Here is a 17,117-nt window from a genome sequence, read left to right as displayed (position 1 = left end):
GCACACACATCGAGGTCTGCTCTTTAGTTACTGTAAGAGTTCTGTAATTCCCGAACACAGAAAAACCAAACGTCATCACCTTATGTCTCCAGAAGCCTGTGGCTTCTACAGTACTAAAAGAGGCACCTCAGCCACTTGACATTTGCAATGAGCAAGGCTACCAAAAGCCACTATCTCCAATAGGCACTTTTCTCCCATGACCTTTAAGAGGTCATGGGCACGACCCTAAGTAAGTAAGTGTTGGCCCCATGATAAGGGGGTTGAAACTAGATGATCTTTGAGGTCCTTTTCAACCCAGGCCATTTTATGATTCACTCTATGATTCTATGATTATGAACTAAGCACCAAGGAAAACACATAAAGACATAAAGACATAAAGAAGATCTCATAAAGCATCTCACATCCCACTGTAGCTCATCAGGAATCTGACTCCTTCTGGTAAGGTACCTCCCAGTGGAAGGTTGGAGGTTCCCCCCAAAGTAAGATGACTCCAAAAGGCCCCAAAATAGAATGGTTGTGATTTTGCGCCTGGTGACACCTCTGTACAAGAGCCTGCTGCAAGCAGCATGGATAGCTGCAGTGGTGGGTGTTTATCCTCACTTAATTTTCTGTAATGTCACTTGCGTGCAGCTGTATTTCTAAGATCAGCACTGCTGGTTTTCTAATCAGTGTGTCCTCTGAGAATATGTATATTTTCAATGATTATTTCAGACATAAGATGCTAGAAAGCTTGTACAATTTCAAACAGTCTTAAAAAGTTTCTCCCTGTAAATCCCAACTCTGTCATACAAAGAGACTCCACTGCATTGAGATAAAAACATTGTGACTCTAGAAAGTGATTGTTCACCTAGTTGTTCACCTAGTGCACTTGGGAAGTCTTGTCCTACTACACTGGTTACTGTAAAAATCTCTAGGATGATGACACTTGCCTACTTGTTCCCTCTTGCATACATTTTTCAGACCTGGATGGAGCTCAGGCTCTTCTGCCCTCACAAAGGAGAAAAGAAATGCATCCATTCAGGTTGTATCTCTCCTCACTAGTTGAGGTCACAGAAGCTGATCAGCCTCCCCAGACATCTCATCAAGGTGAAATATTCCAGAGGAAGTCCTATTAATACCTCTTAAATTCAAGATGGTTCAACAGCCCTGGAGAGCAGAGAGCAGACCCTGTACATCACTGATGTACTCTGTGTCTCAGCTTGTTTGCAGTAGTAGCTTGTACTCTCATTTGATTTCTGATCTGAAGAATTGGTCCCACCTGCTCTTTCAAGGGTTGTCAGAGACCGAATCCTTTTGTGCAGAGGGGAGAAGCTATGAGCAGAAATATGCTTCTGGACAATTCTGAGGTGCTGCTTCCAGAGGCACTACATTTCCTGCATAGTAAAAGACACTGCTCCTTCTTACAGTGAAAGATGAAATACATTACATCCACTTTATTTATAAAAATTTTATACACCTGAAATATTACAAACATTTACAGCTTTCCTGCTTTCTTCTGACTTCTGAAAAGACCAAGCCATACAATTACACTGCTGTCTCCTTTGACTCTGATGTTTGTGGTGGCTTGAAGTTCAGTATCTCTTTATACGTAACACCTGGAAAAAACAACAACAACAACACAAAACAACAAAATAAAGAGTGTTGCTGGTCTGGCCAGAAAAGGAGCTGCAGATATAAGCCGGGTGCAATCCCCAGCATGGCTGGGCTCTGATCAAGGTGAGGAAGACAGAGACCTCTTCAGGCGAAAAAAGAGAGAAACAGTACAAAAAATAAAGGAATCAGAGATTGCTTTACCACTGCTTTGCCACTTCAGATGTGAAGAAGTAGCCCAATACAAAACTGTTGTAGGTGTTTTCAAAGGTGTGTAAGCATTGACATTATAATATAGTGGAAAATACGCCCAGAAAGTGCTCCTAAGTACAGCAGAATTACAAATCAAGACCTCACCTCATTTACGAGTCAAAATACAAAACTCTGACATAAGACAAAAACCAGATTCAGATTTTAATTTCTTCTGAGAGAGACAGGCTTTCTCAGAAAGAGAAAACATATCTAACAGAAAATTAAGGCCAGCAATAACTTTATGGCCTACAAAGCCAACAGCTAAGGAATCTGTTGCTCTGTCCTATCCACTGTAACAAACACGTTTCCTTCCTATATTGCAGGAGATAAGAAGAAAGATGTATGAAGAAGATAGAAGCCACTGCTAGGAGGAAGAGAAGAAAACCTCTGAAGATATTTTCAGGAGGATTTGATGAAAGGAACACTGACCAACAGTGTTTCTCTATTTTATGCTGTTCAATTATTTTTTTCCATTAAAAGTAGTGACAATCATCAGCAAAGGAGAGTATTTTCATTTTGGGATGGCCTTTCTAACTGCCTATTTTGAAAACATCACAAAACTAAACTCACGCTTCCACTCATCCAGGGTTAGATCCATGTTATCAAATGTCTCATCATATTTCTCAGCCTCAATTTCTTCCTCAGGATCATGAATTGGTTCGAAGTAAGGATGCATCAAAGCCTCAGCTGCCGTGACTCGCTCCTCCGCATCCAGCACCAGCATGTTCTCCAAAAGATTTACAGCTATGGAACAGAAAATAAACACTGCATTGAAATCAAGCCACCAATTCCAACTTATGCAAAGTAATGCTGCACTGAAGATGCTTTAAAGATATTACAGATTTACAGAGCAAAATAATTGGTTGTTCATACTACAGCCAGTGGGGCCCTACTGCACAACAAAACAGAGTGCCGTGAACAAGCTGGGACGTGTACCAAGCAATGCAGAGATGCTCCTTAAATTCCACATGCAATACAGCCACATCACCTCAGCTATGACTTCTCAGCTTCTGACTCCAGGTCCACGGCATTTAGGAACTTCCCAGTTGTCTGCCCTCACTGCCAGCACTGTGTTGTGGTTCTAAGGCACATCGTGACTTGGCAGCGGCAGAATTTGCAGATGGGTGTAGAGCTACTGAGGATTGTTTGTTATGTGACTAACTCCATACCCTCAGCATTGGCAGCACATTTTCAAGTTCACCAAGATATCCATGCTCTCAATGTCAGCACTAGCTTTATCTGCAACGTGTTTTGACCTCACCAAAACAATCCATGAAATCCATGAACATCTTCAACGTTCCTCACCGGTGGATTTTGGATCGGGTCCTCCGTGAGACTACCAAAATGCACTAGTATAAACAGACACGATTCTATTATGTTCCTAAAAGTATCCTGTAAGAAAGTTTCTGAGTTGGGTAGAACACCATACAGGAGGAAGGGGCAGCAGCATGGGAAAAGATGCTGCAATGCTTGCTTGGCACATTATGGATTCATAACATTACAGAATCATTTAGATTGGAAAAGAACATTGAAATCTTTAAGTCCAACCATGCACCTAACACTACAAGTCTCTCCAACCTTCTCTCCCAGACCAAGAGCAGTTGTTCTTCACATAAGGAACAGCCAGATGGCCAAAGAAGTGATAGGAAGAAATTTAAGTAGAGATTTGTAGACTTTTCTGCAGCTGGGACAGCTAGTGAGTTTAGCTATTGGGCCACAGATAATAATCCTACTGTATCTTAACATACCATTTTAAATGCTTAAATACACAAGAGTCAATTATCCTAATTTATATTTTAAGAATGCCTGGCTTTATGAGTCAGGTCATTGGGGAATGGATGAAGCTGGGCAGAGCCATCTCAGAGCTCTTATTCCCTCAGGTCACGTCACAGTTATGCACACTTGGTATGTTCTTCTAGCTGTTTATATCCATCAAATACAAGCCAGATCTTTGCAGGAATGCACAGATGTTTCTCAGGATGCATTCATTCCACGTCTAAAATGTCAGCTTTCTATTTGCTTGCATTTCTGTTGTACATCAAAAGGACCTTTCAGAATTATATTTAAAATACAATGCACAGAAAACTTTATTAAATATATTTAAATCCCCAGGGCTTTTGAGAAAGCTGCTTCAGTAAAACCATTAAGCGCGGTCTGGATCGGAGCCTAAAGCATAAAATACTTCTTTTTTACTCTTTTGAATCATCTGATTCCTGGCAGAGTCTAAACTTGGCACAGTTCAGCCACTAGAATCAAAGATCTGAGTGATGGAACGCAAGAGGCAGAGCAGCATGAGAATCACCACATAACCTATCACATGACTGATACTGCTGCTGACTCCAGAGCAAACAAAACAACAACAGAAATGGCACACATCGCACAAACTGCCTTACCCAAAGGGCTCGCGTGCTTCAAGACGGATGCAAAATCCTTTTTCTGGACTTTTGGAAGGCTTTTGATATAGTTTTTTGCCTGAAAAGAAACATGAATATTAAATTAGAACTTTGCCTCCTTCGTAATGTGCTTACTAGGTAACTTAGTGATGCTCTGACAGTACCTTGTACAAATGGAATTTTTTTTTGCTATAAGGCCTGGTTATGTTCACCTTCCTGTTGAAAGGAACAGTTTCTTTTAAATTGAACCTTAAAATTCTGATTAAGAAATTAAATGTAAAACTTTGATACCTAATCAACATCTAATATGTTGATTAGAATAAACATGTGTTCATAATTTGAAAGAATGTCATTCTGAAATTTACAGAAATCTCTAAAAGTGTCTATCTTACAGTATTTAAATTGTACAGTTCAACTAATGATTTCAGGTTCTTTATTGTAGGGACTTCAGGATTCTCAAAAACATCACATGAAAATAGGAAGTCAGAGACACCTACAGAATGAATGGGTTGTCTGAAGAGGTTCATATTTTCAGTATGTTCCCAGCAAAGGAAGCAGTGTATCAGCTCCGCTGATATAAAGTACTTAAATACATTCATTTTTTTTCAGTGTCCTAATCATTTTCTGTTTCCCCTTAACGTCCAGTAATCTTCCTGGCTGTGAAACCTCATAAGTAGGCAGAGATGTGCTACTGGGGGTCATTTCAGCAGCCAACACACATGATCTCAGGCAGTCTAAGAAGTGAGAATGGCCTAAGTAAAATCAGGGCACATAAAGCAGTCTGACAAAGCAGAATACTCACTTCCTGACTCTTCAGTTTTTGCACAAAATCTTGACTTGGTGTACCCGTTATTTTCATTATTTCTTTGAGTTGATCCAGATCTGAATGCCAGAAATAAGGAACAAAGTCTTTCACCGTAGGATAAAAATTATGTGTTTCTTTGCTACTGGAGAACAAAGGAAAACCAACAATGCAACACTGAACAGAAGATGTATAAAAGATGAGCTGTCAAACACACAGAACTCGTGAACAAAACAAGCGAAGAATTCTTGCTGTATTCTTTTATCACTGCACTCTACTGTCTGTCACAACACGGGCCAACAAAGTATCACCTAAGGTTGAAGTATGGCTAAGTCTTAACTATTTTCTTAACTTTTCAGCAATGAAATTACATGACCAAATATTTTCTACACATCTAAAATATTGTACTCTGTATTATTTACATGACATTTTTGACAAAAGCCTCAAAAAGCATGAAATGGACTGGCACATGCTGGTAAGTTCATATACTACACCAGAATTTTCTGTGCTGGAGTTGTGGAACCTATTGCTACTATATATATATATACTTATTTATATATAAATATTTACCTTTTGTATTGTCATTGAAACTTTTAGCTGATGATTTGAGGCATCATTCAGTGGATATCCCACTCTCTATTGAAAAAGTTCAGTAATGTGAGTTTTAATTTGCTGATGTACAGATGTGGTACAAATATCAAATAACTAATTAAATATAGATGATAGCCACATCATAACTATATTTTAATTTACACTCAACAGATTTGCAGCACACTCACTGCACCACATAAGCACCTTTTTGCACATCGTTTTCTGACGTTGGTTTCATTAATGCACTGAGGAAGGATACGGTCGTTTCCCCTGAACAGAGGCCTCCCCATTATCATTTCAGCCATTATACAGCCCACAGACCAGATGTCAACTGAAAAGAGGATAAAGTAGCATTAAATTACTGAATATTTGTTCATCCAAATGTAAAGTTGAATCTAAAATATATTTCAAAGACGACTAAAATTTACCTTTGTAGTCTGTTACAATATACATGGGTGCCTTGCAGACTATGATAATCAATATAGAAAAAACTACTAGCATTTCTGATAGGCAAACAGAAGATAATCTGGTATTGGGCACAGTCAGCTTCTCAGTAACAAACATGCATGCAGGAAATAATTCTGCTATGCTTTCAAAAATCTCTATGGTTATTCTGGCATTACTTCGATTCCCTCATTCTGCCATTTACCTTGTCTGTTACAAGAAGCACATCTTTGCAGAAAGATTAGTCAGGGAGAACACAAATACATAGAGGAGGTTTGTTCCAATTGTTTTGGAGCAATTGAACAATTTGCATTTTAGAAAACACACACAAAAAAACCCACCCCATGAACGAAACAAAAAACACACCCCCAAATGATTACCTGCAACCTACAAGAAAGATTTTCATCATTATATTATCATTTCCACCTCCAATGTCTCACTCACTTCAGAAACACAGACTTGCCTTATTCGGTGAACGCTTCAGCTGTATTAAGACTTTTCCAAAGAGATGCTGACCTGTTTGTGTGTAATGCATCCAATTAAGGATGACCTCTGGGGCTCTGTACCACCTTGTAACCACGTAACCTGTCATCTCACTGTCCGTATGCCTGGCCATTCCAAAATCCAGGATCTGCAGTGGAAGCACAAAGTACACCCAGAGAGTTATCTATTTCATGCAGATTTAACAAACACAGGAAATAAAAGACTCAGAGCATCCTGCAGATTGAGTTGTTTTTGCATCTCTTTCTCATTGAAGTGTTTCACTTTCATTTTATTAATCAAGACAAAAGTAGCAAGGAGGTTTACAATTTTTTTCCACGTTAGATAGATACCTTTATATCAGCACTTAAAGCTGTAAAGCCAGTAGAGAAAACAATACATTATTCAATTAATGGTTAAAGAGATACTGGTTCCATTCAATCCTGGGTGTGGAACAACTACCTTATCTTTTCAGAGTTTGAAGAAAAGCACCCAGCTTACATGGTATCCACTGTTCTGACATCCAAGGTGGCACGATTATTCAAGAGTGTGTTCCAAGAGTGTTCTGAAGTAAGCCAACAGATGTGGCCAACAGTCGTTTCGCAGTTTATCAGGAAATCCACGCTATGAACAAGAAGAGTCTTGGCAGAGAAGCCTGCTCAGATCATCCTTTGCAGATACTTGAATAGGTAGCTTCATGTGAAGGGCCACTGCTCTCCATGTGCATCTGGCTTCATACATATATTGACTGACACAGCAGAAGTTTTTACTAGGAGCACCCGTGCATTGCTATAGCAAGAGTGACATATTTATAATGCTTTCACTGTAGTCAAACATCTTAAAATATTTCACTTCAAGCAGGACAATTTCATTATTCCCTGATGCTAATAGAAAGGGAAACTGTAATTTCATTCATAGATAAAGAATATAAAATGCCAGGGCTTGTCTTTATTGCCACACTAGAAGCATTATTTCCATAACTTCCCCATAACTGTTGATTACCTACAAATTTGGAAAGGACTAAGAAGCAATGGGAGAGTTTTATTCTTACCAATAAAATGCAATTGATCAAGCCCAAAGTTACCTTTCAAAACCAGTCTCAAAATATTTGCAACTGCAATACATCTTTATATACAGCTTTCAAATTTAGTGTACACAGGGCACACACACACATCTTCCCTTAATGCTGGGAGGGAGAAGAGGGTGAGGGAAATCAGTGTGTTGTGCAGTAGCTCAAAAGCCACTGTTGGTACTGTCTGGCACAGCTTTGTAAGCCTCTTTCTTTCAAAAGGCTATAACACCAGGTCTTGGAGAAGGGCTAAGATGGAATTTGGACTTGTAGTTTTCTAAAGGCAGAAAATGAAAGCAAGAATTTTTATGTGTTATTCATTAACTTTATGATTTCTTTTCATTGAAGTGCTCATTAGGGTCATGAATGAATGGAGCTTAGCATTAACACAGTACCAATGCAACAACAATTTTCACATAAAAATATTATTCTCAAACTCTGCCTGATCTTCTAGTTTTATACTAGAACTTCAAAAGATATTTTCAGAGCAAGTTGAAAACCAATTTTATAATGCAGGAATTATGAAAGAGAGCAAATGCCCCATGGCTCAAGAGTAAGCTCCCTTTCTATTTAGCAAACTTAATTTTCTTCCTTGCTTCAGTAACTGTAACAAAAATAATTTGTAGCTTCAAGACAACAGGAAGGGCAGTGACTCCCCCTGTGGCAGCCTCCACTGTCACTTCTCTGATTCCTAAGCAGCAGCTGAAAGAGCCAGACAAGGCAGCTGGAAAGCACGCTCTGAGAAATAGGGCTGATTACTTATTAACTCAAGGAAGCCACACAGCTGCTAGAGCTGAGGCAAGGGAAGATGCTGAGATACATAAGGGGGAAAAAATATGGGATGATCCCTGTCAGTACTGCCTTGTGCCAGCGTAGGTGCGCTCACAGGGCAAGGCACATCCTATGCGTTACAGCGGAACGCACACGCAGTGAAAGGCAGTTCAGTTGGTTCAGTGTAAGTGGGGTCACAGTTAAATCCCTGCCCTCATATTTTTAATGTACATTTCTCAACATTTGATAGCTTGCCTTCCGCCCATACGCTGGAGCTGCCTTTGGACGACCGGTATTCACTGATTTCAAATCAGCACACTTCAGTATGCGATATCAGAGCTTATCATAAAATTAGGGATAGCATAATTTTGCCCTGAGAATCAAGAAAGAAAACTTAAACTTAGTACTACATTTTCTCCTACTCATTTAACAAAACGGTGTTCTGCTATCAAATTATTTGCTTCAGCTTATGTAAAAGCTTAAAAATGTCCACGGCAACAGAAAAATAACTTGTATTAGGTAAGGAAATAGAGCAATCATACAGAGAAATAATGTCTTGGATCTGGACTGCGTCTCAAAATCTCACTGTACAGGTAGGGGGGGTGGAGGGAGAACATGTCCAACTGGTTTACCTAGATTCTTTTTTCCCCCACTATCAGACTGGGACTCATCACAGTTTGGCCTCACACAAGCCAGAAAGAGACAATGGCTTTCTGTCTTAAACAGGGGAATCCTGAAAACACGTGGCCCTGAACATCCAGGTCTGCTGCATTCAGTCTCCAAAGAGCAAGAAACTGTATTGCAACAGCTACATGCTGTATATAATGCAGTATATAATCCATATGTTACATGCTAAAAAGCACTTTTATTGCATTTAATTATGGGACTGCTTTACAACCTTTGATCTTCTGTATCTCCCAGCTGTAGACTTAGACTTACTGTATTTATTCAAAGCTGGAATTCTCACATGACTGAACTGCTTCCATAAAGGCTTATATCTTTTCAGGGAGACGGCCTTGGCCGTAAGATCTAAGAGTCCTTACATACCAGGACACAAACGTCCCATTCAAACGTACTGTCGTTTTGTCAAGATGTATGTACCAGCCATGACAGCACAGGACAGAAAACGTAGCTTGGATTTGTAATTAACTGAAAAGTCCTGGCTTGCCTCTCAGACTGCCACAGCTAAGAGAAGACAGGTAACAAAAACAAGTCTAGAAAATTAATAGTGATGTATTAAAAAAGAATACAATAGAATACAATAGGCTGACCTGAGGACTGGAAACAGTGTGAGGCCCCTATCTCACAGGAGAATAAACTGTATTCCTAAAATGAACAGTGCTGAACACTACATAGTTCAACTTGATACTGAACAATTTGCTTTTCTTAAAGCAGCTCATTCTGCACAGCTCAACCAGATGCATTTTACTACTTTGGGGCACACTGTGTATCTATTTCTCAAGTACAAATATGTTTCCTAACAGGTATTGGAAGATTTCTAACAGAGATAAGAAACTGAGTAAAAAAATCTGAACAGTTCAGATTCACTATTTCAGTCCAACGTCCATCTTCAGTCCAACTCCATCTCAGGAGGCCTGCGATGCCACATGTGCAGCAGCAGAATTACTATTCAGATAGACTGTACTGAGAACAAATCCAAAGAAGATTCAGCAGGAATGGCAACACCCACTCTTCAGGACAGGTACTTTCCACTGTGGGTGCTACAGCCCTGTCTCCAGGTGTGCATTCCAGCTAAGCACCGTTTCCATAGGGGATAGGTGTGAGTGTGCACCATCCTCACACCCACCTTTGGACAGAAGCCCAGGTAGGAAGGGCAAAGGAAGGCATGGTCTGTGCCAGCAGTTTCCCACTCCAGATAAGCAGCAACCAGGAAATACAGGAAATGCCATAAAGTGCACCTGTCTTACAGCACACCAGTGAAAGTTAACAGATGAACTCTACAATGCTAAATTAGCAACCATTTCTCTTTAATGTTTTTTTTTTCTTAGTAATTAATTTAAAAGCAAAAATCAAGAACCGACGTATTCTTTCTACGAAGTACATGTGGTCTACATGCAATTGATGTTATTCTAATGGTGCGGAAGGAATCGCTTTCAAAGAAACGTGATGTTTGTGGTGAGCAGTATTTTATTCCTCCCATGCTTCTCTGAAGCAATGAGTTGCAAGGCATCATAGGAACAGTTCTGCATTACAGCTCTTGTGCAACCGTAACCATGACATGATTATTTCCTGAGAAGCCTGACTGCTATAGTTACGCACACACCTTTCACAGGCCCAAGGCTATTGCACGACTGCCACATAAACACCAACCCAACAAGAAGATAATCTCAGCTCTCACACTGCTCCTCATCCAGCTGGAAGGACTAAAGCTATGAATAAAGCCTGTGGCATTGACCTCCTCACCAGCAGTCTTCTGTACACCCTGGAGCCAACCCTCAGCTCTCCTCTGTTAACGGTGCACCAGTTTCCCAGAGTGTTCTACCTACGTTCAGCTCTGACATCCTTGGCAACATTTCTGTTTTCTGGTACAGCCACCTCTTGTGCCTGGCTCCATAATGATTTCAGACATCATCACCTCTGCCATTCGCATGAAACATACACTGACTTCAGTAAGGACATGCAAATAGGAAACTAATAGATTTTCAGTATTCAGGGCTTTATTTCTTAAATAAATACACAAATACTGCTGTGGTGTTAAACTCACACAAATGGGAAAATATTTAAAAGTATCAGTCTCCATCCATTTTTTTCAAGTTCATTACCACTGTCCATCTGATCCTCTTCCTTTCTCCAAGACTCTTCTGAGCTCCTGGGCTGAAACCCCTGTGCACCACTGACACCAGTTAGCACACTTACAGCTGCTGCCCCTGGTGTTTTCTGTGGCACATCTCTCATACAGACAAAAACTTTTTCCAGTGAACATATCCTACCTTCAATTCACAGTCTTCATTTACTGCCAGGTTTCCAGGCTTTAGGTCCTGCAATCAGATTTTAAATGGATGTTAATTATTTCTTTTACAGCATACAGAATAAACCACACTTTGCAAGTATTTATTTCATTTAGGTTAGATGGTTTTCCTGCAACTACTTAACGCAGAAACAAGTAAAACAATGTCATAAATATAAACCAGAAAATTAGACATAACAAATTACAGAAGTAAAGACACAAACTTGAATTTATATGGCATTTTTCCTTGTGTTCTCCCCCTAGATGACCTTTAAGGGTCCCTTCCAAATAATAAAAAAAAAAAAATCTATGATTCTTATATAAAATTTAAATATTTTTAAGAGTTTACTCTAATTTTTGTCTTCAAAAAGTCAGAAAAAAATCTTAGCCATCTCAATTTAGGTGCTGTTTGCTCTTTTGGGGACTTACTACTCAATTGCATGAAGCACTTTCAGAACTTGAACTGTGCTCGGTGCAACTTTGGTGGCCAGCTTACACTTGATGCAGTTACACTGTTTCTATCAAACAAATAATCCAACTTGAACATCATAAATGTGAACTCAAGAACATTTATGTCCATGCTTACACAAAATCACAGTCCCACTGTAAGAATTTAAACATATTTTATGTAATTTCTACTTACCCTGTGAATTATACCGGATGAGTGAATATACTGGAAAAAAAAAAAAAAAAAGCAAAGAAAGCATGTTTTAGTTAACGAGCTCACGACTCTAAGTGACTCTAAGGAGCTGGGGAGCAGGCTTTTTCATGGTGCTAAAGTAATCTGAATTTTGGAAATGTTCATTTACTACACAGAAGATCTTTTTATTGTTCAGGTAATTCAATAGCATTTTACCCTATTCCTCCCCCCAGAACTACATGACAGTAAACAAGTTTGAGTACTGTACCAGATCATACAGTTTTTCTGCATACACATCTACTGAAATAAATCCTGCTCTTTTATGCATCAGAAATGCTCTCTTGCAGTAGACATCTCAGCTGCCATCACAGTTTAGATCTGCATGCCTCAGCAGTACCGAGCTTTCAGAAATCCTTTAAGAACAGGATTAAGCCTTGCTGTATGCTTCACCACTGCCTGTGTGCAAATCTAGTTTATCAGATTTATCAGCACGTTTTCATCATGCATTTAAGGGCTCTCAAAATTCAAACCAAGACATGGATGCTGAAGACCAGTTCTTCAAGGAAGCTGGGAAACAAGACATCTGACCAAATACCGGTACCTACACCTGTGTTTGTTACCCAGTGCTCCCATGAGGTGCCCAATTCCTCTCACCAGGTGAATACCACCCTCAAAGAGATGTCTCATCATAGGCCATGACAGGAGTCTCTGGTAATTGGTTCAGACCAATTAGTATGCTTGCCTGCTGTTCCAAAGTGAGGACACACTGCCCTAGAGTGACCTTGAATGTGACTGTGCTGTTCAGGTGCAGGGAACTGCTCTGAAAACACTGCAGACCATGAAGACTGAGGCATCTGTATTACTCAGACTAAGCAACAAGAGAACAATAAGGGCTTTTTAACAAGTCCTCAGAAATGATGGATGAAGTGGGAATCCTAAATGTCTTTACCTCAACCCACAAGTTTTATCTTTTTCCAGTTCTCTCCCCGATCCCACTGGGGGAAGAATAAGCAGTGATGTGGCAGGGAGCTGCAGTTAAACCACAGCAGTCCTTGTGGTGACCCACAGGGGGCCCAAAGGGTTGAATTAATGACAGATCCAAACAGAATCTGTTGACATAAAATTCTTACAGGCATTATACTAGATTAATAATTGCTAGTCACAGCGTTGATTTATTTGCTCACGATGTTGCTTCATTTGCTCTCAAGGTTGGTTTTCTTAACTCTTTTCTTCTTGCTTATCGACTCTGATGGCAGTATTTATGGTTTTGCCATTTTGTATATAGCAACAGTCCCTCTGCAAAGGAATCCTCATTGTCCACCAGATGAGGGGAACAGGGAAAAGAAAGCAAATACTTTTCCTCCCTGGGCATCCCTCTCTCTGTGTTACAGGGAAGTAAGCTGACTAAACAAAGTATCTACAGTTGGTAAATGTTTATATGTTTGTTCCTCTATTTTTCTATAGCTGGTTTCATACCACACAACAGCTGCAGACTGGGACTCTGCAGATCGAGTCTCACCACCCCACTTGGAGCCACAGCAGGTTGCCCAGGATGGGATCAGTCGGGTTCTGATCAGCTCCAAGCATGGAGCCCTTCCAGGCAACCCATTCCAGTGTGGTGGTCAGACACCAAACCTTTTTCTTCTTGTGTTCAGACAGAATTGTCCATTTCACCTTGTGCCTGTTGCCTCTCATCCTGTCAAAAGGCACCATTGAGAAGAGTCTACTCTGCCCTCTTTACATCCTCTCATCAGATCCACATAGACACTGGTCAGAGCAAAGCCATGCCATGTCTTCTCCAGGATGCATGAGCCTATCTTGCACAGCCTTTACTTATACGCTCTCCACTTCAGACCCCTCAGTGCCTCGGTGTCCTCACTCTGTCAGTGCCCTCCTTGTGCTGGGATGCCCCAAACTGAACACAGTGCTAAGTTCTGAGGAGAGGGAAAAAAATCACTTCACTCACAGATTACAACTTCAGCCATACAGTCAAGATGACAACAGGGCTCTGCTGCCACAGGGGCATGCTGCTGACTGCCATGCCTGAGTCCCCTTCTGGAAAGCTTTCCGTCCCTCTGCAGCCCAAAGCCCTAGCACTATGTATCTCCAGCAGATGGCACATCACTTCCTTCTGCCTATTATCCAAGTTTTAAAATCTCACATAGAACTGCCAAAGCACTCCACGGGAGTTCCTGGAGGCAGCCACAAAGGGTTGAGGGAACTGTTACCCAGAGCACAGGTTGTAAAACCACTACAACACATAAAGAGCTATGAAATGCTATTTCTGTCATGGATGTGCATGAAATGCATCGGGATGGAAGGAACCAGATGCAAAAAGAAGTGATCAGTCAGAGGTACAGAACCTGGAGAAAATATAAATACATATATATTTTTATCAATATGCCTGTAAGTAGTTAGGCTCCCAACAAATGGAGAAAAGGCTGGAGTCTTCAGCCAACAGCCATCTTTATCAAGGATACCACCATGACTACTTACATTCCAAATCACTTTGGTGTCTTTGTACTGAGGCCTCTTGATTTTCCAAAGCAGAGGCTAATAATATTCTATAGGCTATTTTTGCTGGTATGACTGTACACAGTAAGGAAATAACTAGCAGATTCAGGAATTTCTGTGCCTAAGAATGTAGCATGTAGAAACAGGAATTAAAGGGACTGCACCCTTTTGAGTTTCATTTTAAATAAACCCACCCATTTTGATGAAGAATGTGGTTTTATCGGTGTTCTCGCTCCACTGAAGATTAAGACAGTTAATTGCACCAAAAAACATATCAACATTTTGGGGAGAACTCATCTATCTTCTCAACACTTCTCTTTACGTAAGACTGCTGAGATTACATGAAATAGCACTTATTTCTGGTGCTTGTGTAAATGCTAGCCCTTCTGTAAACAGGAAAACCTGCGTTGAGCTGCAGTGCTTCTTCAACAATGGTGGTATTTCGTGACTGCTTTCTATTATCTGCTGGCAGGTACAGCACTGGAACTAAACTCTTAGTTCAGAAAGTTTTCCATTTCGGTTCAACAGCCTTCTGAAATGGGATCCTATTCTTGCCAATTTTCTTCATTAAGTTATCCATCTGTTGTCAGATTATTCACTCTTAATGTGATAAACACACCGAGACCACAGCAGACACACACTTCACAGTGTTATTACCAATTTACTGGAACAAAATTTAATTCAAGATTCCAGCTTAATGAGTGCAAAGTCCCTCTGAACACAGGAGCTCTGTGCATAATCTTGACTTTTGATTGCATTCATAAATCCTTGACTGAAAGCTTCAGATTGTGCTAGGAAGAGATCCAACAGTTGTCTGAATTCTATGGATTATTGTCTGCGTATGTAATATCTATACAAAATAAAAATCTACTAAAAAGGGAATTGGAAAAGTCTACAATTCAATTCTACACTGTACAATTCTACAACTGTACACTCAACAATTCTACAACTGTAGAATGTACAATACAAATCTAATTGGAAAAGCATTCTAGGCAGCAAGAAAAATTAAAATGAGGAGTGACTTAACAGCAAAGAAAAACTGAAGAGGAGATGCGTGAGGGAGGAGAAAACAGTAAAGAAGAAAGAATACCACAAACGTGAACAAATACAGTAAACAGGGATGACCGAAGGAGAGAACTGGAGAAAACAAAAATTACCATGAATATGGTAAAAGATGCTTGAAAAGGTATTCATAAAGCCCAAGAGCTAAGTTTATGTTCTCAAATACTGCATAAATCAAGAAATACAATGACCAACCCCATATTCTCAGACCTCTAAGAAAACAAACCCAATTCACATTCCTGCAGATAAGGAACCCAAGACTGAAGGAGCTGGAAACTCCAGTCCTGTTCCACCTGCGTAAGGACAGTTATTTTCAGCTTGCCTTCCATATCTGTTCACATTACATAGCTTTTCTGCCAAAAACAAAAGAATGGCAAAAGCCCTTCTAAGTTGTAAGCTTAACCAAGTATTTTAAATAAGACAAAAGCATACAGCTATATCACCAAAATAAAAATCATAGAGTCATAGAATGGCCTGGGTTGAAAAAGACCTCAAAGATCATCTAGTTTCAACCCCCTGCTGTGTGCAGGGTCCCCAACCAGCAGGCCAGACTGCCCAGAGCCACATCCAGCCTGGCCTTGAATGCCTGCAGGGATGGGGCATCCACAAACTCTTTGATCAACCTGTTCCAGCGTGTCACCACTCTCTGTATGAAAAATTTCCTCCTAACATCTAACCTAAACCTCAAGCACAAAACATGTTTCCTAAGTTTCATGATGAGAGCAGAACAATAAATGCCCTTCTCTATCTATTAAATATGGAGCTACAAAGGAATCATGCTGATGCTCTTGTACAGGACCACCAAGTTGTCCCGCAATACTGATTATTTTAATAGGGTTTGGCAATATAAATACACATCTGAACAAATCAGAATCTTGACAGATGTGACAAATGTTCCTCTATTAAAAGCAGTGCTGGATTTTCACCGCATATGCATATCCCTATCAGATACAACTCCCAGCACAGTCTGCACTTAACCTCTGTGCGCAGAGAAAAGTCTGCCCATATGTTGTAGGACTATAAAACAAAAGCTGTACAATGCTGGCAGCAGCCAAAGGAACCACACCAATCCTAGACGGTGCAGTTCTATGGCCTTCATGCTACACAGTGTGTCTCCTGAACAGCAAAGGGAATTAAATGACATCACTGCTGGAGAGCTTGGACACAGCCTGCAGAGCTAGGTGAAGGGATTTAGAACAGTAATTTTACAAGAGGAAGACATCACCTACATTCTGAATTCTTGTTTCTTGAATATATAAATAAGTGAAATGTGTCCCAGAGAATAACTTACCTAGTCACATTCAACAGTGCTTTGCAGAACTGGGCTCTTAACACACAGAGATTAATGTGACAATTATTATGGTCCCTGAACACTCACCAAAACCAGTGTGTGCATGTGAGACGGTGAGGCTCAGATTTTCTCTCCAGTTCAGATTTTCATTCCCCCAAACACCACACCTACAGGTTACATCCATACATATAGGCACGATGTAATGACCTCAATTCTTTTCATTTTCTTGAAAAAAAAAAAAAAAAACCCA

The 17,117-nt window shown here is 40.2% G+C and overlaps 1 protein-coding gene across 1 annotated transcript in view; it reads right to left on the bottom strand.

Annotated features, from left to right (window-relative positions):
• Nucleotides 1-1,524: 1,524 nt before the first annotated feature.
• MAPK12 (mitogen-activated protein kinase 12) overlaps nucleotides 1,525-17,117 on the bottom strand; it is a gene marked incomplete at both ends in the record, with an annotated part of 28,617 nt that continues 13,024 nt past the window's right edge. Inside the window, 8 exons of the mRNA XM_079536172.1 lie at nucleotides 1,525-1,595; nucleotides 2,413-2,586; nucleotides 4,236-4,314; nucleotides 5,038-5,117; nucleotides 5,888-5,959; nucleotides 6,589-6,703; nucleotides 11,344-11,391; nucleotides 12,004-12,033. Of these exons, the coding sequence (XP_079392298.1) occupies nucleotides 1,525-1,595; nucleotides 2,413-2,586; nucleotides 4,236-4,314; nucleotides 5,038-5,117; nucleotides 5,888-5,959; nucleotides 6,589-6,703; nucleotides 11,344-11,391; nucleotides 12,004-12,033 (669 nt within the window). The remainder of the gene's footprint in view (nucleotides 1,596-2,412; nucleotides 2,587-4,235; nucleotides 4,315-5,037; nucleotides 5,118-5,887; nucleotides 5,960-6,588; nucleotides 6,704-11,343; nucleotides 11,392-12,003; nucleotides 12,034-17,117) is intronic.

This window comes from Tetrao urogallus (assembly GCF_951394365.1).
Source record: "Tetrao urogallus genome assembly, chromosome: 1".
NCBI classification, from domain to species: Eukaryota; Metazoa; Chordata; class Aves; order Galliformes; family Phasianidae; genus Tetrao; species Tetrao urogallus.
This window is presented reverse-complemented; position numbering and strand designations above follow the sequence as displayed.